General features: G+C 41.2%; 1 protein-coding gene across 1 annotated transcript in view; it reads left to right on the top strand.

The window, feature by feature from the left end:
* HECW2 (HECT, C2 and WW domain containing E3 ubiquitin protein ligase 2) overlaps window positions 1–24,881 on the top strand; it is a gene marked incomplete at its 5' end in the record, with an annotated part of 112,171 nt that overhangs the window by 21,171 nt on the left and 66,119 nt on the right. Inside the window, one exon of the mRNA XM_082001609.1 lies at window positions 12,756–12,863. Within this exon, the coding sequence (XP_081857735.1) occupies window positions 12,756–12,863 (108 nt within the window). The remainder of the gene's footprint in view (window positions 1–12,755; window positions 12,864–24,881) is intronic.

Below are 24,881 nucleotides of genomic sequence, written 5' to 3' on the forward strand. Positions count from 1 at the left end.
TAGAACAAAAGACACTTGCAACAGTTTCAAAATACAGATTTAAAATAGCATGTGTGTGTTTTGAAGATCTCCTCTAGCCTCTTGTGCTTTTTACACATGTGCATTTCAGTGATGTGTATGATGTTTAAAGGGCAGATGTACATTTCATAATGATTCAAAACGGTGTTTTATTTTTAGATTTGCAAATAAAAAAAGAAAAATAGCATACAATCATCTTGACTCTATTTTAAGGCCTCTCAGTTATGGCAATTGTGTTTACTGACAGTTCCACAAGAAAAACCTCTTTTTGAAGGGTAAATGAATTACAGGAGAATTATATGTAGAATAAAGTGTAATTAAGGTTAGCTTATGAGCTAGTAATGGTTCTCAAATGAGCATAAATGTTGCTGAAATTAAACCCAGAAGAGATCATTACATCATTCAGTCTGATTTCCTATATATTATGGGCCACTCAGTGCTGCCCAAACTAGCTGGCCTGAATATTCCAGTTTTCAGAAAATTAAAATGCGTACCGTTGTCAGAGAGCAGTAGCAGAGTGAATTACAATAACGATGTTTTTGCAGAGGAAGAATTGTTCCAGGTACGTTTCAGGGCTATGAAGGAGGGAGAGGAATGGGGTTGCTGACCCCAGTGGTAGACTCAACAGGGCTACCATAACCATCTGGCACTTCCTGAAGTTATTTCCACTGTTTCCACTTCAGAAATGTTTGACCAGAAAAAAACCCAACAAAAACCAACCACCACAACAACAAAACCAACCACAAAGCAAGATGCCCAGTTTTCTCTGGTACCTTTCTGCATTGGGTATCTCTATACATGACCAGATGCTGCTAGTCCATAAATAAACAGCATGAAGGCCATGAAATAAATCACCCCTCACTTTTTTTTGCCATCTGTGAGATTACATATGATCTGTACCAAGACCGCTACACCAGAGAAAACCCCCTCTATGAGTGCAGCTGTGCTAGCAAAATTGTGCTTTTGTTGGTAATGTTTATTTACCAACAGAATTTATCCGGAGGCAGGATAGGGTATGTTGACAAAAGCACAGCTTTGCTGGTTATCATGTCTTCCACAGCAGGAATACTTTGTTGTATTTTCTAGTTTTTCTGGCAAAGACTTGTGATGGGAATGTGGTCACAGATAAAAGTGCATGCCCTTTATTCTTGGGAAGCGGCAATCCTCTTTTGCGTGCGGCACAAGCAAGGTCAGCAGCTCATGCACTGCCAGCAAACAAGTGCTTATCTGACACCATATAAGGTTGCGGTTGAGAAGGAAAATGATGAAAATAACATTCCACAATAAACTTTACTGGCGGATTAAATATGACACAGAAAAGCTCAGATACAGCTTTTTTTTTTTTTTTTAAATTTAGCTCTGAACAGTATTTACCCCCAAAATGACCTTTTACAGTTAGTTAGGAAAAATGGCTTGTATTTCTAGATTTGCTAAATGGTCCTGTCCCAGAATAACAGGCCTTTAAGATACTTGTGGACATAGAGGGTTTTTTTTTTGTTTTTGTTGTACTTGCTACCATTAAAAGCAGGAGATAATCACCTTTAGGCTACAAGGTTGTGGGAGTGTTGGGATGTGTTTGGAGATATGATGGGGAACTGGATATCACAGAGGGGGGTGTATTAAGAAGAAATTATAGTTGTGAAGATGGGTTTGTATTGGAGTTTTAACAAGATGTGAGATGCAGTGAAGTGCATAAAAAAAAATTCTGAAAGTGTGAAATGCTACAGGAGAGAGACAGGCTCCCGTTTTCCTCAGTATGTTGCTTGCATCTTTGCTATCCTCTGGTTCTCTAACCTTTATAATATGATAGCGCACTAAGTTGATCTAGTATGTTGGATTATAAGTGTAGTCCACTGTCAGTAGCCATTGGTGGCCTAAATCTGAATTTCCAAACTGTTCCCTGCCTGGTGGCCCCTGCTTTTGGCTTTCCCTCTGAGGAACAGGCTGTCTATCTCCTGCAGATGTCACTTTGCCCAAACCATCAGCAGCTGAGATGATTGTGAGTCGACATAAGAGGTGATGCAGCTCTTGCCTCAGCTGTGTGATGTTTCATTCAGGGGGAGGTGGAAGCATCCCCCATGCTATGTTTACCCCACATGCAGCCAGCTGGACCTCAGTGAACTGAATGGTGGGTGATTTATTAGAATTTTGCAAAGATGTAGGGACTTTTCTGCAATATGATCAGTTATTCAATGATCTGTATGTCTAAGGTCATGCTGTACCATCTGTCAGAGTTTATTCAGTGTTGTTCTCTAGCTTAGTTTTTTGTCTAACATTATGCCGTTCTTCTGTGGTGTGTTGCAGGAACAACCAAACGTCGTGTGTTGTGTAGGATCTGGCTTCCAGGCGGGCCTGATCAGCTGGTCGGTGACCCATGCTACACAGAGCGCTTGTGCTGTGAGGCTGGCACACGTGTGAAACCTGGAGTGTACATGGCAATGAAATGCACATCATTTTATGGAGAAGGATTAATAAGGTTTTCAGGAAAGAGGTTAAGCTTGAGGTCACTTCCTTCCTATTGTTACGCTCTTGAATTTTTGCCAGTGAGATGGGTGAAAGGATTTATTTTTGTCTCTGAATGCTTTGAATTTCAATGATGTCTTTACTTTGAACACAGAGAAGTGGAATTCCGCTTTATTCCTGCCATTGTACTGTCATATGTCTGAAAAATTACTTGTGGTTTTTTGCATTATCTTTGTCCTGCATTCTAGTTAACTAATCCTTTGAGCTGCTGCTGTGCCTTGAAATACCACCTTGTCTGAGGGCACATGGAGATGCTCTGATCCCCATGTTGAAGTGTTCGTGTACACATAGAAGGAAACAAAATGTAGTAGCATAATTCTTGAAAAAGAAGGAAATAGCCCATCTTATGGCCAGTGCCAGAATAAAGGCTGTGTATGAAAATGAGAGCAAGGATCTTGCCACTCTATTAATTCAAGCTTCAACAGCAAAAAGGTTTAATTGTTTAGTGTTTGGATGGGCTGTATGGTACAGCTTCTACCTTTGCTCTGCTTCTGCAGCTGAAGTAGGAGTGAAGTGTTAGAGAAATACAGCTTGTTCCTGACCATCCTGTCAGCCACAGGTAGAAAAATGAATAATTGCTCTTGCTGTGTAAAGTAATAAAAGTTTCTCCTGGAGAAACTGGCGGCTCGTGGCTTAGACAGGTTTACTCTTCGCTGGGTGAGGAACTGGCTGGATGGCCAAGCTCAGAGAGTTGTGGTGAATGGCATTAAATCCGGCTGGCGGCCGGTCACAAGCGGTGTTCCCCAGGGCTCGGTTCTGGGGCCGGTCTTGTTCAATATCTTTATTGATGATCTGGATGAGGGGATCGAGTGCTCCCTCAGTAAGTTTGCAGATGACACCAAGTTGGGTGGGAGTGTTGATCTGCTGGAGGGTGGGAGGGCTCTGCAGAGGGATCTGGACAGGCTGGATCGATGGGCAGAGGCCAACTGTATGAGGTTTAATAAGGCCAAGTGCAGGGTCCTGCACTTTGGCCACAACAACCCCATGCAATGCTACAGGCTTGGGGAGGAGTGGCTGGAGAGCAGCCCGGCGGAAAGGGACCTGGGGGTGCTGGTTGACAGCCGGCTGAACATGAGCCGGCAGTGTGCCCAGGTGGCCAAGAAGGCCAACAGCGTCCTGGCCTGTATCAGGAATAGTGTGGCCAGCAGGAGTAGGGAAGTGATTGTGCCCCTGTACTCGGCCCTGGTGAGGCCGCACCTTGAATCCCGTGTTCAGTTTTGGGCCCCTCACTACAAGAAGGATGTTGAGGTGATGGAGCGTGTCCAGAGAAGGGCAACAAAGATGGTGAGGGGTCTGGAGCACAAGTCTTATGAGGAGCGGCTGAGGGAACTGGGGTTGTTTAGTCTGGAGAAGAGGAGGCTGAGAGGAGACCTTATCGCTCTCTACAACTACCTGAAAGGGGGTTGTGGCGAGGTGGGTGTTGGTCTCTTCTCCCAAGTAACTAGTGATAGGACAAGAGGAAATGGCCTCAAGTTGCGCCAGGGGAGGTTTAGATTGGATATTAGGAAAAATTTCTTCACTGAGAGAGTGGTCAGGCATTGGAACAGGCTGCCCAGGGAGGTGGTGGAGTCGCCATCCCTGGAAGTGTTCAAAAAACGTGTGGATGTGGCGCTTCAGGACATGGTTTAGGGGACATGGTGGTGCTGGATTAATGGTTGGACTTGATGATCTTGAAGGTCCTTTCCAACCTAGTGATTCTATGAATAGAGTGCAATAAACATCAGCAACATAATAGGTGTGGTGCGTAGGGGGTCGCAGAGGGCACCTGGGGGAATGGCAGCGGAGTCTTTCCTCTCCTTGCCCACAGCGCAGAGGCAGTAAGTGAAGGTGTGTGAACCTTAATTTTGGTTGTGCAGGAGAACAAATTGTTGCTGTGTGGTGAGGAACAAACACTTCACCACTTTTTTGACCCTGGGTCATGATATTAAATATCTGAATATAGATGATGATGATCCTTCACTGCTAATGTAGCAGGACTGTGTCACCAGGAGGCCAATATTTGTGTCTAGGTTGGAGTTCAGAGTGTCAGCCTGCAGCCTCTGGCCGTGCACCATCACTGTCAGGTGGAGCCCAGACAGCCGCCTCTCTCCTATGTGAGGCTGTAAGGGCATCTGTTGTACCTTTCTCCACCTCCTACTTCTCTATCCCCGCTTTTCTCAGCAGACGATTTGTCCTGTATTTTCATTACTATCCATGTTTTCCAAAGTGTTATGAAGACTAAAGAGATCTATGATAGCATGTAGCAGGATCTAGTAGCTGCTTAAGCAGCTTTTAAGGCTGTCCAAGGATTTTGTTGTTCTCAACTTTTTGGGAGGGCTGCTCTGTTGGCATTCAAGGGAGAACAGTTTCCAGCCATTTAGTACACAGCAGTGCTTTAAATTTCTCGTACGGTAGTCCAGTTCTGGTTTTCCTTCCCCTCTTGTACTTTGAAAACACAATTCCTAGAGGTGCTCACGCAAACATAAAGTAATACAGTAGCTTTCAGTTCTTCATTAGCAAAAAGTCTATCTTAATTTCTTTGACTGGAAGCATTTTTTGGAAAGTCTTCAAGCAGAGTATGAATAAATATTCCTCTAAGAGTTATTTTTATTCCTGGTTTGTTGTTTTTTTTTTTTTGTTATCCAGCTGTTACTGGGAAAACCTAGATTTGCTTTGAGAGCCTGAGCCTAGTGCCCTACAAGCGTACAATTTCATAGAAAGTGTGCTGTGAAGGACTCGATCTGCAGACCATGGACCAGGTTGCAAAGATACCTTTAAGTTCCCTTTGTATTCTTGCGGTACTGGGGCTGCTTTGGCACGGTTTGGGTCCTTGCTGTAAGTTGAAGGAGTTGCAAGTCAGCTGCCAGCACTCACCTGGAGGCTCGCGAGCAGTCCGAGCCCCTGTGCTGAGGTGGCATTTACTAACCTGAGAGAGGAGAGGCGAGTAATAGCAGCTCTCTGCCACCTGCTAATCCTCCCGCTCAGGAGCGCCCTGTGCAGAGTTATCCTCGGTTAAAGGCAGCTTCATCCCAGCCAAATGTCACAGAGCAGTCTCGTCTTCTCTAAAATAACTGGATTTGTGGGGAAGTCATGCAGGAGAGCAAAATACTGAGTAAACACAAGCCAGTGCTCCCAGTGAGGTCCCGCTGTGCTCGTTGCTGTGGCTGCCGTGCCGTCATTTCTAGGATTTAATGATCCTCTTGTTTACATCAGCCCGCCCCATGCTGCGGGGCCGTGGCTGTGCGTCGGAATCCTCCCTTGGACAAGGCGAGGAAGGAAGTGAAGGGAGGATGGGGCTTCGGCATCCTGTACCCTTTGGAGGGGAGTGGCCGCAAATAGCCGAGCTAGAAGGACGTAATACTTGATGTGTTTTAACACGGGCTGCTTGGACCTAGATAAGCCCTTGATTAAAGGAGAAGAGGCAGACGATTGTGTGTAATGGCTAGAAACTGCCGGAGAGTTTGAGAACATCCTTTTAAAAACCCTTTTCTTCAGATGGTGAGAAGGGAGAGGACAGACGCGCCTCGTAGAGCTGAGATTATGCAACAGTGCTAATACAGAGCTAGCGCCTCCAAATTTGAGCTGCACAGGTTGGGTCTAGAAGGCAACTTTTGTAGAAAATACAGTTTGTGACTGAGAACAAGGATGCTGTTTTCAGGATCCTTCCTGTAAAATGTTATTTTTTTTTTCCTTCAGTTTGTTAATTGGGCTCAGATGGAGGAATGCAGTTTAGGATCCTCAGGCATCCTTTGGAATGGCCAGGTAAGGCTAGAAGGTGCAACTAAGTGTTGTCTTTAATTTCAGCAATATACTGCCTACGCTAGTGCTGTCTTCCGTGAGGAGTGTTTTGATTCCACCAGAAAGCCTGTGAACTGTTCACAGGCTGAGATGGGGAATTCTGAAAATCACAGAACATAAGCTGTATGTAGTGGGTTAATATTTGTTTGTACAGTAGTAACTGATATGTAGTGTATTTGAAATGGGTTGACATAATGTGATTTATTATCATAATTGCTTGCAATGGAAGCTCTGCCTTGAAATTGCTAATTTACTTACTTGCTTTCCAGAAGAGGAGTGAGGCCTCAAGTGGTAAAATTTGTCTTTTTTAAATGTGTCTTGATGCAGTTTTCAATTGCTTTTAAACAATTTTGGCTATAAGGGAGAAAGTGATTTAGTTCGTTAGCTCAATAAACACTGTACTACTTCTTTAATGATTACCTACAGATTATTGTTATTTTTCTTAGTATGTAGAATTTAATTTAGAATTAAAATTATTAGAACTTACCAAAATTAAAATATTTTTTGCTATTGCAAAAGAAAAAAATTTAGTGTTACGAACTTTCCCAGTTAGTTGCTTAAAATCCGCAGTAAATACTCTTTGGAATGTTCTTACTAATCTTACATTTTAGTGACAGTCTGTTTCACCACTTGGAAGTCTGTGCTCACACTAAAAAGCGGAGAGCATTTACTGGCACTGGGACTGAGGTTTTGGAAGTAGTGCAGTAAAATGCATGTAAATCAGATTTCTGCTTTACATTGGAATGCCATCCTAGAGATCTCCTGATGGTTGGCTCAAAATTAAGTTCAGAAATATCCTCCGATACCGATGAACTACAAACCTGTTACTTTGAAAGACTGAGTAAAATGAGTAGAGGATGGCCATTCTCAATAGTATGCTTATGAGAGAAAGTGCTGGCAGATCCATGAATCTCAGCTTGAGACAAAACTATATGTAGCCTTGCTATCTACCAGCCTTCCAGCTCCTTTGATTCATACTGTAAGAGAACACCTGTCAAGAAAATTAACGTTTAGATCAATGCTTTATATGCTTCCCTGGGCTGAGTACAATATACCTCAATAATTGGATGCATCGCACACATCATCTTCAGTGCCCAGGAATTTATTAAAATTAACCTAAAATGCTAAGGAATTCAGCATTTTGACAGTCTGAACTTAATTTAAAATTTTGAATTAAGAATAAGCAATACAAGCACTTAAAATATTTTGCATAAAACATCTCCCAGAAAGGGATAAAAAAACAGAGATTGGGATGTAAATCCCAAATGAGGGTTATAGAATTATGCAGGGATACCATGGTGTTACCAACCTGACTGATCTTTTCTGGTAAGCTGCATAGATTTTTCAAGAGCTGTGAATTAGAATACCCATACATGGTAGTGAAAGATTAAAATTGTGAAATTGTGTATAATTAAAACCATTCAGTGACATTGTAAATCTGTTAAGCATCACCTTCTCACTGAGCTCTGTGTATAAGCATTTTTATAAATGTGTTACCGATCAGTATGCAAAAGCTCTTAGATTGCTACAGGCAACTTTTACATCTTTCCTATGCAGTAAGCAATTTGTGATGTTTCCACACTAGGAGTTTGTGGCTTCTATAATGTTTTGGTATTTAAAGAATAAAAATCCTTTGTATTCACAGAGACAAGCCTTTTATCATGTAACCTAATACTACTAACCACAGATACTGGGACCAAAAGATGAGCACTGGTTTGCATATGACCAGTCTGTGCACTGGGACTATGAGGCTTGTTTCAGATATTAATTGGTAGCAGTTCTTGTTTTTTAAACTGTCTTGTAGAAGACTGTATCTATTTATTTGTTTGTTGATTTAAGCTATGCAAGATGACTGTCTAAGGTGACGGATTTCAGGTAGTTTATCCTTTTTCCTACGACAGAAATATTGAAAGCGGTAAGACACAAAGACCAAAACGTGAACTCTACAGAAGCCTCCTGACCCTTGATGTCAGATACTGGCTTAGCAGGGCTTTCAGCACTGTCTCCTGTAATATCCTCATGCAAAACTGGCAGTAGCAGTTGATGAACCCGTTGGTTATGCAGCCATTCAGAGGAACCTCAACAGACTGAGAAATGGGCAGACAGGAATGTCACAAGGTTCAAAGGGAAATGCCAAGTTCTGCCCCCGGGGAGGAACCACCCCTGACACTGGGACATGCTGGGGGCTGGGAAGCAGCTTTGCAGAAAAAGACCTGGAGGTCTTGGTGAACAGGTCAACCAAGAGCCAGCAACGTGCCCTGGCCTCCCACTGGCATCCTGGGCTGCCTTAGGAAGAGCCTTAGCCAGCAGGTTGAGGGAGGTGGTCCTTCCCCTCTACTCAGCCCTGGTGAGATGAGAGTGCTGTGTCCAGTTCTGGGCTCCCAGTACAGAATGCTTCATGGGCATACTGGAGCTTCCGATGGCTCTTTTTTATGGTCATAATTTTATTGTGAAAATTAATCCTGTAAAAATAATACCTTCTTTCATTGCACTGTTCATCTGTTTGTCCAGTACTTCTGTACTGCTTTTCACATGAGGTAGCCATACTGAGTTGTGACATGCCACAGAGAGCCGCATCCCATTCATGGTCCCATCAGGGCAAAGCTGTGGACGCAGATGGAGAACTACAATGCTGTCATGGAGAGCACAAGCTGTGGGTATTACAGATGCCCGTTGCTATCGAACTTACCTTAAAGGGTGATGTAATGATGGTGAAGCCTGAAGAGCGGGAAAAAATGAGTTCAGTTCTTAATACCAGGTTTGGCTGATTGCTTAGCTGTTAAAGAAAACATTATTACTCAGAACACGTTTCCTTTACAGTGATTTCAACGAGCACTAGCCAGTGTGAAGTTTCACAGAGTGATGTGTTTATTACTACCCACTTTTCATTGTAGAACATAATATCTTACATATGCCGATTTGTGCAGGGGTTGCAGCTCTGAGAAATAAGTTACTTTCTGTAATATTTTGTGTCTAAGAATTATTCAAGATAGAAACATACTGTATGTCTTCCATTGTTTTATTTCGTTCAGAAGTGTAGACTCACTGGACAAGATACCAATGCAGTAAGACAGTATTTTGTTGCATATTTTATGTTCTGGGAAGGGATATTTATATCTACTCTTTGGCCCAGATTCTGGAACAGCTGCCAGTTTTGCAAACAGCAACAATTATCTGCTAAAAGGGGACTAGAACTTCTTAGAATTGAAGTTCACTATGGAATAGCTGTATATATATTTGTATATAGTGTGTGTGTGTGTACACACGTACTACATATATATGTTTTGGGGAAGAGGAGGAATGAGGTAGTGGTAATTCTGACACTGTTTTTTGTGCTCCCAGGCACTTTTTTTTTTTTGTACAGCTGACTATTACTGAGGCTATCTGTGTTTAACTGGTTTTGTTATTGCAGTGTTGATAAGTAAATTTCAGCAATATTGTGTACTTTAATATTTTCATGCTATTTGGTTACTTCTTTTTGATGTTCAGTTTCTTTTTTTAAAAATCCATGAACTGAGGTTTGAAGTTATCTTTCCATATGCATTAGTAATTTTTTTCCTGCTGTGCGAATAACATCATAAAAGTGTAAAAAAAAAAAAAATCTGTTTCAGAAGAAAATCAAAGCAGTCCAAAATAAATTCTGTTATTTGAGTAGATTTGCTGGCAGGCAGTGGTCTGTCAGCATTTTTCATTCCTCTGTCTCCATCACCTTCTGTTTCAATGGCAGTGTGTCTGTGGGTAGAGTATCAATGATTTAGTCTTCATTGCTGCAAAGAAGACTATTCCTTCATGGAAGGGCTGAAAATCCAGGCACTTTCTTAAATGTTGGATTTTTATTTAATAAAGTGTAAGAAAATATTCTGCTTTCTTGTAACTATCAGCTCAGAATTTGAGACTCAGTTCATGCAGCATCTTTTCTGAAGCACTCTACTGTTCCTATAAAAATTACCATTGACCTTACTTAATTACTGATTTTAAAAAACAAAGAACAATTTGCCTGTGCCTTAATGTTGGAAATCTCACTGTTAAAGGCATATTTAATTGCTTCAGAGTTCCTTGATTTGTTGAACAAGGTAAGAATAAGAAGATTCTTATTTATGGTTGTAATATACCAAATCTGTCCTGCTTAGAATTATGAACAGACTGTTCTCCAGTTGATTAAATACAGAAATCCAGAAATTCAGAAGAACTAGAGCATGTTAGGGGAGGTATTTTTTTTGGTCATAACTAAACAAACATTGTCATCTTTCTTTACCGAGACGTAGTGAGAACGCTGAATAATTTAAAGCTATCTGTGTTTCAGATACCTGTGGAATTTTTAAAGTATCTGCTCGCTTTTGATGGCGATGGTTTGAATATCCGAGTTTATATGGTGGACCAAAGTAGGCACTAGTGCAGATTTCCTGGAAGTTAAGCTGTATCTCATGGCTTCCCAGAGTTCTGTCTGTGGAAGATAATAGTGGGACCTTGGGTTAGGAAGGCACATTAGAAAATAGAGTAAATAATAAGTTGACAGTGTATTGTTTCAGTTAGCGTGTCATTGCCAACCACATACAGATTTTTTTTTTTTTGAGGCCCATGGGATTATTTACAGGCTGTACTTTCAGAGTTCCTCTTTATAGAGCTTCGGCAAAAAGAAAGAAATTGGTGAGATACATCTTTGTTTAGTCTGAAAGTTTTTTCACTGTAATGAAAAATAAATATGTGTGTGTTAAGTTTTTAGTGCCTGTGTGCCTGACTTTATGGTGTATGTAGTTCATGTATTATCATGTTGATTCCACATGAAAAGTTAAGCCTGAGGGTATTATGTGCTCAAGGATCACAGGGGTTAGGAGAACCCACCTGTCCCTTCTCATTGTCACGGAGATAGTTAGGAAACTAATCTGGATGTGTCATGATGTTGGGGTGTTCAGACCACAACTTTCTAAAAACTCTGTCGCCCATGCCTGGAGGCATAAAAACATCAGTAGCTTCCCATGGCTGCCTCTTGACTCTCCAGACCTCTTCAGGATTGTGGACGGGGTGTGTAACTTACTCTAGAGCAGTAACAGAGGTCCAGCATGTGTCTGGTAATGCTTTGAATGTCAGTTTGGTAGGATGTGAATGTATAGACTTACACTAATCGTGATTCAGTAGAACAATCGTGCATGCACTGAGATGGGCCACCAGAATGAAAAGGAGAAAGAGAAGTGTAAGTTCATATTTTGAAGATAAAAGTAGTAAAGATGCATTGTTTATTATTTTCATAAATAGAATATGGATTTCTAAAATGCAGGTGACAATTCTGTAGTCTTATTTATGCAAGAGTTCCTACCAAAGTGCAAAGAAAACATGCTTGAATGGATAGGAGCTTGAACAAAGCCACAGTAGACTTAAGTTTTTAGTGAAGTCTTTTTAAGATTGCAGAATGCACTCAAATGCATGTAATAAACCAGGATTTTTAAAAATTAATTTTAAGACTAAGGCATATCAGGTACCACTGGAAAGAATTAGGTTGTTGTATTTGAGGTCGCAGGTATAATTGTCTAATTAAGAAACAGCTGCCTAAATGCATTTGTAAAACGTTACGATGCGGATTTCCAAAAAACTTCCTGTACAAAAGAAGTTAAGTTGGATTTATGTCAGCTTCCTCTGGGTCATCACAACTAACCTTTGTGCCCTTTCAAACAGCTTCTCACTCCGGTTTTCTTTCATTCATATAGCATTATGGGTGCCTGAATACAGGCTGGTAAATATAATCAAACCCCAAGACCTTTTTTTGTCACTGTTAGGACAAAAAGCTTTGTTTGTGAGCACAAAACACTGATACTGCTAAGCTGATCTGTAGATGTTTGCTGTTTGCTTCTCAGTTCTCCTTTTTTGAATGTATTTTGCTGATTGCTAATTTGTGTCTCTGGCTTATTAAGTGACAGTTCTGCCCTTTGAGCCTCTAGCTTGAGTTCACTGGAAGGGGATAATACTGTATGTGTCAGGAAATTGAAAGTGTCTGATTTCTTGGTGTATGTATAAAAATATTGCCTCTAGTTTCCAAAACAGGAACATATTAAAAACTGAAGTAAGTCCTGATACCTGTGTTTGCATTTCCATACTTTCTAGGTAGGGAATGAATGCTAGATTTTCACATCAGAGATCAGGGCCACTGTATAAAATGGTGTGATAACTCCTCTCTATTGCATTAGGGAAGTCTTGGAATTTAATACTTTACCTTGGCAGGTCACGTCTTAAAGGAAGCCGTATATTTACTTTGGCTGTATGCATGTCTGCATAAGTTGATCTAACTGTCAACTGTAAAAAAGAAGCCATTTATCTTTTGCTAGTTAGTTTAATTTTTTTTTTAAGCACAAGTCAGTTTTTGTATCTCAGCCTCTTGAACTGAACAGAAAAACCAAGACGAAAACTACTTGACAATTTTTTCTTTTTTTTCTTTCCTCTTTCAGATGAGAACTCTCCAGCCAATTTCTGGGATTCCAAGAATCGGGGAGTGACTGGCACGCAAAAAGGACAAATTGTGTGGCGAATTGAACCTGGTCCCTATTTTATGGAATGTGAGTACCTATTTATCCAGTGTAAGGCAAGCATGCCTTTTTGTCAAGGCAAGTCAACTGGGTGGAAGTTGATAATCCGTTTTGTCAAACCCTCTGATAAACCAAAGGAATTGATCATATTGCTCTAAGGGACAGCATTTTCCAGTGCATTTGTTGGACATTTTAAAAAAATGGAGTTGAGCTTAGCTGTCCATTTGTATTCGAGGGATATTCTTTGTGTGCTTCAGTTTAAGGGAGGAAGAAATTACCTTGCGCAATGTCATATAGTATATATGCATTGAAAGATGAAGTCCCATCCCAAAAAGTTTAAAATTTCAGCTGGACAAACATTAATGGTAAATGCATATGAAGGAAAAGGTAATAAGCTAGTAGTGCTTGCTAATGTTTGTTAGTATGAAGGGTAGATGTATCTCTAGGAATTGCCAGCCTCCTGTCCAGTTGCATCAGTATTTCTCAGCTGGAGTTTCATAGCGGTTGGAGATCTACTAGGTAGTTTTGAAATATTGAGAGTCTCTGTGTGACTGGAAGAAAAAGTGTTCCGTTGAACTCAGTGAGGAGTATTGGTAGCCAACCTTCAAATCAGAGCGCTATGTCGCTTCCTTAGGTAACCAGGATTTATGGGAAGCTAAGTGACTCTGCTGTGTGATTTCTGCCCCCCGCTTTGTTTTTTGCTTTTCAATGAAAAGGAGCTATCATACCATCCAAAGAATGTGATCCCCTAGAGAAATTGATCCTCTAATCCTAGGATGTTGTGTCTGAGCTTGCTGGAAACTTTGATATGCCAAGCATCAAAATGGCCATCAGTCCCAAAAGAGCTGTGAGCTGCTCTACCACCTGTTTAGCCTCACAGCAATGAATCTTCCTTCATAAATGTGGGGAAAAAAAAATACACTCCCACTCTATTACTTCACTGTACACTGCAGTGCTGCTAACTGTAGCTGTTGGCAGAAATTTTTCTTCTAATTAACTGATACAGCAGCAATACATGTATTTCCAGAGGTGGTGTGTCCCCTGTACTGTAAATAATTATTAAAGCTTCTTATTTCTAGAACTCGTTGTTGAATCTTGCCAAGTTACCCTATGCATTACACAGCACTTTTGGTTTTTTTACAAGAAAAAAAGCTTTAATAGGATAAAATTAAATTCAGTTTCAGGAGTTCATTACAGGGAAAAATGGTTGAACTGAAGATGAAGATCAAGAAAATAATAAAGATCAAGATAATTAACTTCTCTGGTGCCAAAGAAAGCAGTATATTAAAGCAGACTAAAATGTATGTTAGAAGGGTTCATTGCCTCATCTTTCTTGAGCATATGCTATATCAATATTGTTGCCGATATGGGCAGTTTGACTTCAAGGATATTTGTCCATACCTCTAGCTGGTTGTGTTGGGCCGTAAAGCAAGGAGATGAGGTTCTTGAACAACATTTCAGGTTCCTATGAGTAACCTAGGCTAACGCTTCAAGAACTAGCAGTTCTGACTTGCAACATCAGTTACAACTGGCTTTGCACTTGCAACTAACAGCACTTTGCAACCAACTGATACGAAGAGTGCAGGATACACCTTCTTTGGTTGTGGTTAGATTTACCAATGAACAGTTCTGCTGCCGTACAATGAACAAGACACAAGCAGTTATGTAGCAGCTGAGAACCATAAAACGGAATGTTTATGAGCATATGTTGCTATAGCACATGGTATGGCAGATAAATATGTCACCATTGACACTTATGTTTCTAGTGAGAGGCCAAAAGTTGCACTGAAATACTTAACTGAATTTCTGATTCTGCTTTTTAAACTGGAAGGCTCCACAGATGTGTGACCACGTTGGCGCAGCAAAGCTTATTCTTTTAGCTTATAGGGGACAAAGCAACTCTGATGCAACTATAGGTAGCTGCTGCTCCCCTTGCCCCCTTCTCTTCCTCGGATCACTAAATCACAGCTCAGGCAAACACAGCGGGTGGCTGTGCAGTTCACGTACAACCACAGTGGAGTTGTCTCTGCCATGCAGCACCAGGCTGGGTATGGGAAGAGCTGTGCTGTTGGGGTTCTTGCCGTACTCTGCAGAGAGTGCCGCTGCCCAGCCTGTGCCAGACACAGAGACGAACTTGGCTCCTCTGTTAGCCTCTTTCTCCTGCTGCAGTGCTGATATAATTTGTACTGTCAGTGTAGCACTGCATGTGATGCCACTGTCAGAGCAAGAGGGAGAGCCTAACATCCCCGGTAAATACGTGCCTGATTGTTGAATTTAAAGTATCTCTGATGCTTTAATCTGCTGTTATTTTCCAAATATTGGAAAGAGCTCTACAGTTGTAGATTTCTTGTGTTATCTTTGCTAAGAGGCAGAATATGAGAGATACAGGTCATGGTATTAGGGGTGTGTCATATTTACTCCTCATAGTAATGACATGCAGCAGACCATTAGCAACTTGACAGTGCTTCTCTAGGAATGAAAGGAGCAATGGGAGAATCCCAGATTCATCATCAATGTCACCGTATGTTTGAAGCAGTAGCTGCAATAAGATGCAACAACGTCTTGGGGACCAGCGTGGACAAAGCGTGTAAATGGATTAATCTAAACTCAGCTGTAGACTTAATCATAGCATAGAAATTCTGGTTGCATCCAACCTCCTACTCTTAAGTGGGACCAACAGTCAACCTGGTCAGCTGTGGTTTGTAAAGCAGTCTTGAAAGCCTTCAAGGACAGAGATTTCACAGGTGATGCAGGTAGCCTTTTCCAGTGCTGCAGTGTTGTTTCTGCTAACGAGACTTCTCTGGCATCCAATCTGAATGACCAAAGCTTAAATTTGGGGCCATTCCCCCTTTTAAAATTTTCTCATAGAGCTGGAAAGAGTTGAGTTTATAATATTTGTCTTGCCTTAACCTCTTCTTCACCAGACTGAATAAGGCCAGCTCCTTCAGCCTCTTCTCATAGGTCACATTTTCTCCATCCCAGCCATTTTTGTAGGCCTCTGGTGTCCCCTCTCCATTTTCTCCATGCTTTTGAACCTAGGGACCCAAAACTACGCACAGTATTCCAGATGTGTCCCCACCAGTACCAAGTAGAGGGGAACAGTAACTTCCATCTATCTGCTGGCCACACACCTTCTAATGTAGACTGTGAGGTGATTTATTGTATTTGTGATGAGAACATGTGCTGGCTCGTATTCAACCTGGTGTCCACCCTGAGCCCAGTTCCTTTTCAGCAGGGCTGCAGATTTGCCAGTCTGTTCAGAGGCCATAGTGATGCACGGGGTCATTCCACCGCTGCTGCAGAGACTTGCAAGTCTCCTTCTTGACTTGATGAACTTGAACTTGATGACATTGCTGTTGACCCAGTCCTATAGTTACTGCTCATGCTCTGATGTGTAGAAGGTCCAGCAGGCTGATGGTAAGCTAGGTATGTAAGTGAGTTAGAGCTGGGCTTATGTTGCTACAGGGTTTTCTGGCTTGGAGCTGTTTCATGTTTGGAGCACAGGCAGTGCTTAATTGCCACCGCCTATATACTGCTAGACCTATGTGATTGGCGGCCTTGCTGCTCTACCTATACACAAGGAGAGGAGGGGGATATTTGCTGCAAGTCTGAGAAGCCTTGAACAAGCTCTGGAAATGACGACTGATGATACTTGTTCAGAGTTAAGCTAAATGACTACAATAATCCTTTAGGATTTACAGTCAAAGCTGCCTTGAAGGTATCTGTCTTTTTGGCAAGAAAAGGAACAGAAGTTTCTAATGTTGAATGATGAGTTGAGGTCAGTCGGCATGCACGATATCCCAAAGACTTCAGTTGTGTGTTTTCCCTAGCAGTGTCAGAGCTTAGGGATGTTACCTATCTTTTAATCAATAATGTAACATCTCTGTAAGGCAAAGTGCAGAGGATGATAGCACCACTAACAAGCCATATGCAAACAAATTTCACGCAGAAGGAGTATTTCCATTTTAATTGCATTAATGTTGATCACCGGGAGTCAGCTGGATTGGACCTCAGATTCTTCCTGCAATCCTCACATTTGTATCTTTTAAGAAAAGCATCTTATGCCTTTATTTGGGAAGCTGTATTTCCATGAGTATAATTGTAAATTATTAATAGTTTCCCTGAGGTCTGTGGAATTTATGCGGAATTTATGTGGAATTAATTTATTTAAAGGTAGGCTCTGGCTAAGCATTTTTCTGAATTTTGCATTACAATGTATACACAGCCTTGTAACTCAATTTTACAGTCATTCCATTTATCCCTCTTAAAATCCCTCCCTATGGATTCAGCATTTCCTATTTCCCAAGCAAGTAACATGTAAAGGCATAGTTTACAGTCTGTTCTATTCAGATCAACCAACCCACAGAAAGAAGGGCAGGGAGAGTGTCATTATCTTCGTATGAAAAACAGACATTAATTCCCCCCAAAGCATCCAAAAATAGCAAAACAAGTATGATCAAAGAAAACTCTCACTTGCTTTAGACAAAAATCAACACAAAAGATTCAGTAGACTCTACCCTGAGAAGGGAAAATCAAAGGAATCAACAGGAAATAATGAGAAATGAACTTTAATGCATTCCAGAAATACAATCAGTCTCTGAGGGCAGCGGCTGCGGAAGGGCAGGGGGGAAGAGTATGCAAAGGAGAAAGAAAATACTTACAAAGTCCAGCTTACCATCACAAACAGCTGGTGTCCTTAAACTGTCATCTCAAGACAAAGTGAGTGGCTCTGAACTGCAGAGCCAACCAATATGGCAGCAGGTGCTCTTCTTTCTTTTCCAGGTGCTCCTCTTTCTTTTCCCTGGGGAAGAAGCAAAAGTGCCATGTAAGCATGAAAGGCAACTGTGCCATTGTAGAGATTCAAAAAGGTGAATTTGAGCATCGGCATGCCCAAGATGCTGTTTCCTTACTCACGTAGTAGAGATGGCTTTAAAACATCTTGCTCTGAGGCTTGCTAAATTGTGGGGGAAGGAAAACAATGACTCACTAGACGGCTCCCGCAAGTTGTTTGCTGTGTAAACTACAGAAGGATTGCTAAATGTGGCCGCAGCTTTACAAACAGTTTTTGTCTTTCCTCTGAAAAAGGAAAGAACAAGTTTAAGGAGCATTATTCTGAACAGGTGGCAATAGTGTGAAGGTGCAACACAGATTAGTGCTTTGGTGTTTTGTATGGTCATTTGGTATTTAGCATGACATCAGACTATTCAGGTCATTAAGTACATCAAGAGCTTTAGTCTCAGGTGCAAGAGAGGCCACAATTGCCCCAGGAGTGGTTTTAGATGGTGGAGTGTTTCTCTGGTTATAGCAGTCTGTGTGCTTTGGGATGGCAGGGGCTCCCTTTGGGGCATCGTGGTGGCGTTCCTTATGGAGAACAGAGCTAGCACAAAGATGGAGCGAAATGATCCATGGGAAGGCTGGTGATAGAAAAAGCATGTGAAAGGAAGCTGGAGTTTTATGATGACTGGTTGATAAAAGCTGCTGCTCATTTATAAACTGTGGCTTCTAAGTCAGTTTTCTGCAATACGGGGAAGGACAGGTCATGTCAGAGCTGCCATGGGAGGGAGATTTGGTATAGTACAGTCACTGTTGTGCAGCAGGTAACTGGTGCTAATGCACTTCCATATGGAAAGTCCCCAAAAGTTAAAAGCTGTGCATGTTCTAGTAAGTACAACAGGCCAGGGGCTATTTTCTGCTGCTGGGAGCAAGTGACAGCGTGGCTTGCATCCGTGTAGCCAGCCCTTCCCCCTGTGCCAGGGGTGCACGATGACCGTTAAGCAGTATGAATGGTTGTGTGCTCGCACTTGCGTTCCTACCGTAGTCCTTCCTGGTTTACTAGTACAGGCATAGCCCGAGAGCATCCTTTGAGACTGGATTGGACTTGTATTTCTAAGTTATAACCTTGGTCCCATGAGTATTAATTACAGTATCCACAAGAAACACCTTCACCTACTTTACCTGTAATGTGATGTCTTTGTTGTTATTTATAACATTCGATGTCGTAGTCACTACTATGAGTAGAATAGAAATATATTGTTACTGATGCTGTGGCTTTGTCTTGAACAGTGATCCATAGTGGCAAGTGTTGGGATTCATCCAAAGACTGCCACTCTTGCCACATCAATCATTTCCAAGTCACCCTTGGGATATTTGTGGTTAAACTACCTCTGGTGTCACCCTGCAATACTTGGATGCAATGACTTCACAGATGCTGTCTGGTTTGTACTTAAAATCTCGGGTTTGTGGCATGAGTAGACTATGAGATATATTCAGAAAGTGTGGTAATATATGCGTTTGCATTACGATGGCGTCATGTTACACATAAGGTTCTGTGTGGAGTGCTCTGTATTCAGTCCCTATTTCCATGATACTGTACCTTTTGCAAAAATAGTGTAGTGGGACTGAAACTGCCATACTTCGCAGCTAGCAGAGCTAGCTAGCAATTTTTTGTTAAAATAGCTAATACATATTGAAAGAAAAAAAAATCAGTTTAATAATTGAACTTGATGTGCTTTTAGCTTTTAAGGGCTGCTGTAGCAAAGAGTCATTGTTACTAGAGATAGGAGCACGGTTTAGTGGTTTTGACCAAAATAGTTAATGTTAATGAATGCATTATCAACATAATTCATTACTTGTATCCAGTCTTTATATTTTTTGACCATTTAAATAAAATTCTATAAAGGTCATGGTTTTCTCACATGGAATTATTCTGAGCCTGGAAGACTTGCCTGGTGCCCTGCAACCGGCGCCCTTCCAGTCGTCTGTCTGGGGACTCGTGGTTATTGTCCCTACCCTATTTATAGACACATTCACTGTGTTAGAAATACTTCTATTATTCTTCTGCTATTTATATCTGTTGTCTCTTAACAGCTATTTCTGAGTATCTCAAATAATTGAAACAGGATCAGGCCTTGCATTTTTTACATTTGTGGCAAGCCTTGTTGACTTCCGTAAGCAGGTAATACCCCCAGTGTTTTGTTTTAAAGGTTAGATTGTAATTAAATGCTTTGCCAAACTGGAATATGATAGGCAGTGCTCGTGGCTGTAAATGAGAATGTTTCAGAGTGACAGCAAAGTGAGCGGGGCTGGCAGGGATAGATAAGATCTATTATCTGCACAACTGTTTCTCCAAGTAGTTTCCTTTGAAGCAGGTTAAATGAAGAGGGACCACTGGGACATAAACATTTTCTGTTACTGATCCTAGTTTATCTAAAAAGCTTCCTGTATGTCTGCTTAAGTCACTTTCTAGTTGTTGGGTTTTTTTTAATCATTCCCTCTGTAAAATAAATTTTATTACATACTTGCTGAGAGAGATGGCAAGTACTCAGAGGCAGCCAGGTTTGGCATTTGCGTTCTGATGCTGTGTTTGCTATGCTGTGCTATTCCCAGTAGGAAGTAATCAAAAAGGTATGTGGTTAAAGCGATGCAGAGAATAGAATGCTAAATACCCAAACAAAAAGATTGTGTTCACTGAACTGTCATGCTAAGGAAAAGGAAATCAACTAGCAGGACATGCAGAGCACTTCTAAATTCCTGCAGTTGTCTGAGAGGTGTTTGGGTTCAGCTGGGAAAAATTAGAGTTTAACCCAGTGCCTTTTCCTTGGGTTGCATCTCCCTTTGTAGCTTTGTAAAGCTGAATGTGAGTGACTTAATTTGTTCTAGTGACAAAGTTTTCTTAAATACGTTTTGCGGAACATGCTCTCTTATGTCTCAGATGAGTTTGTGATGTCAGTTTTTCCTCATTGAATGTTGGAGGACATATGTTTATATCTGCAGAGAGCCATGGATTCAGCCCAGGTAACTTCTGGCATCTAGCTCCGGTGTCCAGCAAGTCTTAGCTGCTGTGCAGTTTCCATACAGTTAACCGGGACTACTGTTGACCTCCACAGGCTCGTCTAACCCAGCTAGGATTTGACTTGTTTTTTGGAGGTGTCTCTGCCCGTCCCTTCTCAATGGAGTGTGAGGTGATTCCACCTCTAATATAGGTGTTTCATTTGACTAGGATGTGTCTGGAGCAAACTGTTCTTACAGCGAACACATTTGTCTTCCTGAATTATCAGTCTCCTCCTGGAAAGAATGCATTCATCTAGAATTATTTTCATGTGTTTATGTATTCTGAGTATCTTTCTATCCTAAAGCAATTTGTGGATGGGCAAAGTTAAAGTATTAAAGGCGGTAAAAAGATAGTTAAAGTGGGGGACTTTGGGGAATTAGTGATGTTTTAATAGCAACCTATTATTTGGTGTAAGCTGATCTTTTTATTAGTGAAGAGGCAAGAATGTATGGTCCACAGAGGGAAGTACGATGCTGTAATTTCATGCAGGACTTCTTTTGAAATTCAAATGTCAATGTTTGAGTCCCAGAAACCTTTGTTAATACTAACATTTTTATGTAATGGACCTGAGGTATAAAACTATGGTAATAAAATGATAACAGCTATTGGCTTTTAAAGAAGGGGATTATGGTTTTACAGAGCGTTCAGATTAATTAACATATATATAACTTTTTATATGCCTGTGTGATAACTTTTAAAGAATCATAGATATCCCAATTCCATTTTTGTCTTATTTTTAAACAAAGAAGGAATTTCTGTACAATGTCTGGAGGAAAGTCAGTGATAATGGGTATCAAGAACACAGAGCTAGACACAGTCATTGTTTTCCCCCCGAATGAAACTACTGTTTATTCTGTAATTCATATTTGTCTTTAATGACACAGCGAATAGTCCTGTGGTCAGATACAGATGTCTTTCCCTTGCTGTGTTTACTGCTATTAACTTCTTCATTACAGATCACATACAAAGCAAGCTAATTAGCTTATTGAGGGAGTAAGTAGGAAAGAACAAAGATAAGTCCCAAGTTTTGCCCTAAAGGAAGCACATGAAAGCAAGGTGGCAGGAGGAATGAAAGAAACCAGGGAAAACTCTGTAGGTGACACACGCTATTGTGCAGTTTGTAGTATGGAATAGCTCAGGGGAATCCTGTGTATTAATACGCTATTGAACTCAACTGTTTGCAGATAATTTAACTTACTGTTTCTGAAGAGGTCTGTGTATTTATGGGGCCTTATTTACAGGTAGTAGGCTGTTCTATCAGGAACAGCCACATATACCTATTTTCAGTATATCTGGAGCTCAGGAATCATATAATCTTTGGGTTGGAAGGGACCTTTAAAGGCCACCTAGTCCAACCCTCCTGCAGTGAGCAGGGGCATCATCAGCTGGGTCAGGTTGCTCAGGAATCTGTCAACCATCAGGAAAAGAAAAATGCTAATCAACATTTATTCTGATAACACAGTACAAGAAATGTCAAAAAGCTAGATCTTTAGCGGTTTTGAACTGACAGGGTTCTTCTGAGATTTTTTTTTTTTTTATTATTATTATTGTTAAGTATTAACTGCAGTTTCTAACACTACTAGCCACAAAAAAATTACTTAACTGTTTCCGGTCCTATGAAGGGATTGTATTCTTGCTATATACAAAATCCAGTCTAGCAAACCCATATTCAATTTGGCAACGTCTGGATGCTTGTGATGGGTAGCTCAGGTAGACCTGCAGGTCCTGCCCCATAATTTTTAGGTCTTATAAACCTTTGTAGTGCTTAGAAATCCTTTTTACATTTTGAATTTTTCTATAAAAGCTTGTGGTAAATAGAGCATGTTTTGTCTGTGTGTGAACTCAGCTGTGAGGAGGAGGAAGTGGGACCAGCAGCTTTTCCACCTCCTAAGTCCCTGGAGGCACTGTCAGCCAGACATTTTCCTTTGAAGGGTAGTTCTGAGGTGCTTCCTCTTTGTTCTGGGAGGAAGATAGTAAATAAACATTGACCTATAACTGCAGCAAATTTAAAAATTAATAAATAACAATTTTTGGCTGAGCAGGTTTGCAGGGTGGATTTCTGATCCTTCTGAGTAGGGATAAGTGGGTATTCTATCTCGTAGTAATGAAATGCCTCAGCCCTCAAGGAATCATGCTATACGTCTCAAAACCTTATACAAAACATTGCAGTTTTGCGTTTTAGAACTACTGACATGTTGTTAAACCAAGTCAGAGGAACTGAACTGCCAAAACTTTCATGCACATCCTCTGGTCTGTCTGATCTGGCTGCTGTAATTTCTCCCTGCCTGTAGCCATTTCTCCCTGCCTGTAGCCATTTCTGTACCCAGAAGTAAACCCTCATCAACCTCACACAGAAGAGTTACCCCCATGGAGACGGAAAACAGAGAGATTGTTTCAGATAGGGAAAATCCTGCTGTGTCAAGTGCAGCGGTAATTATAGCTGTTCTGCTGGGTTGGAAGAATGCAGAGGAACAACAGTGGAAGTTAGGCTTCAGTTAAACATAATACTCTTGTTTGCCGTAAATGCAGTTTAGCAAACAAAAGTTTATTCAGTGGTACCAGAAATATGGTCCAATGTTCACCTTTCCTGTGTTCCAATATAACGTGCTTCAAGCTTCCTTCAGGTACATGTCATGCAACTGCTTCCAGGGTCTGACAAGAATCATCCTAGTAGCAAAGGTCTCTGTAACCCTTTTTCATAGGTGATTATATTGAAATAGTAGCAGAAATATAAGCTGCAGAATTAGGTAAGCTACTTTTTTCCTGTTAAGTAACAGAAGGTCCCAACAGATAAAGGGGAGATAATCAGATGCTCCATTCTTAATTTCCTGTTGGAAGTATTTCTGAAGACAGATCATTGAATGATGGATCCTACTCATACAGAATGAGCTTTCAAGAGTACACTGAACAGCATATAAATAGCTTTCCACCATGATCAGCCATACTTGCATCCCCACTCCTACCAGAATGCCAGAAAACCTGTGGGGCTAATGCAGAATCCAAAACTTGTGTTTTACAGTATTTTGTCTCATCCTCAGGTAGTTATGGGGACAAACTTTTTAATAGGACATGTAGTGATAGGAGAAGGGGTAATTATTTTAAACTAAAAGAGGGTTGATTCAGACTAAATATAAGGAAGAAATTTTTCACAGTGAGGGTGGTTAGGCACTGGCACAAGTTGCCCAGAGAGGTGGTAGATGCCCCATCCCTGGAAATGTTCAAGGTCAGGTTGGACGGGGCTCTGCTCACTGTAGGGGGGTTGGACTAGATGACCTTTAATGGTCCCTTCCAACCCAAACTATTCTATGATTCTAGTGTCTGTTTATTCTCTTACTTTACCAGGATCAAGGGTATTTTTGGATTGGCATACTAAATGATAGTAAAAGGTTTGAGAGGTTTCACAGAAAGTGAGAGCTTAGTAGTGAGGCTCTGCAGGAATTAATAAAAGATGCAGTATTTTTAAACATTTTCTTCAGTGGTTTGAAATCCAGGGTGCCTACTAATTTCATCTGTGGGTGATATGAGCACTAATGGAATGGATAAGAGCAATTGAAGATCCATATAGGATGACTTTGCAAGCTAGGCACAGACAAACAAAATTAATTTTTATATTGCTGACTTGAGAATAGAAGGCATGTAGGCCATGTGTCCTGCACCTCAACATCAACTTGCTATGTAACCTGTGACGAGGAGCTGTAATGCATTCCTTGGATATATAGGCAGAGGAGCATCTTGTAGGAACATGGGAGTGATCAGCCCAACCCTGCCCCCTCATTCAGCTTTGGTGAGGGTGATGCTGGGGTACTGTGTATAGTTCTGGAGTCCCTAAATCAACATTCATTTTGTGAAGGGGAGAAGGGGCAGCAAAGAGCACCATAATGATCAGAATAGATGATCTAATGATTTCTTCATCTTGTAAGCATCAATTGAGCACAAAAAGCAGGGTTATCTCACAGCAGATAGGGTTGTATTATGATACAGGAAAATATATCCTGAGTCTCCACCTTGATTCTCCGCAATCCTGTTTTTGGCTGCGAGAGAGTGGCAGGACACTTGTAGCCTTTCTGTTCTGTGTCCATGCCTAAGGTTAGGAAAAAGAAGTGCAAGGCGTGTCGCTTAGCTGCCGGGGCTGCCCAAGAGCTCGGGACACTTAGCACATGTTCACCTGTGCTGTTCTCCTTTCTATCGCAATTACTATAGGGGTAAGTAGTTCATTT

Source organism: Phaethon aethereus, assembly GCF_964289735.1.
Source record: "Phaethon aethereus genome assembly, chromosome: 6".
In the NCBI taxonomy this organism is placed as follows: Eukaryota; Metazoa; Chordata; class Aves; order Phaethontiformes; family Phaethontidae; genus Phaethon; species Phaethon aethereus.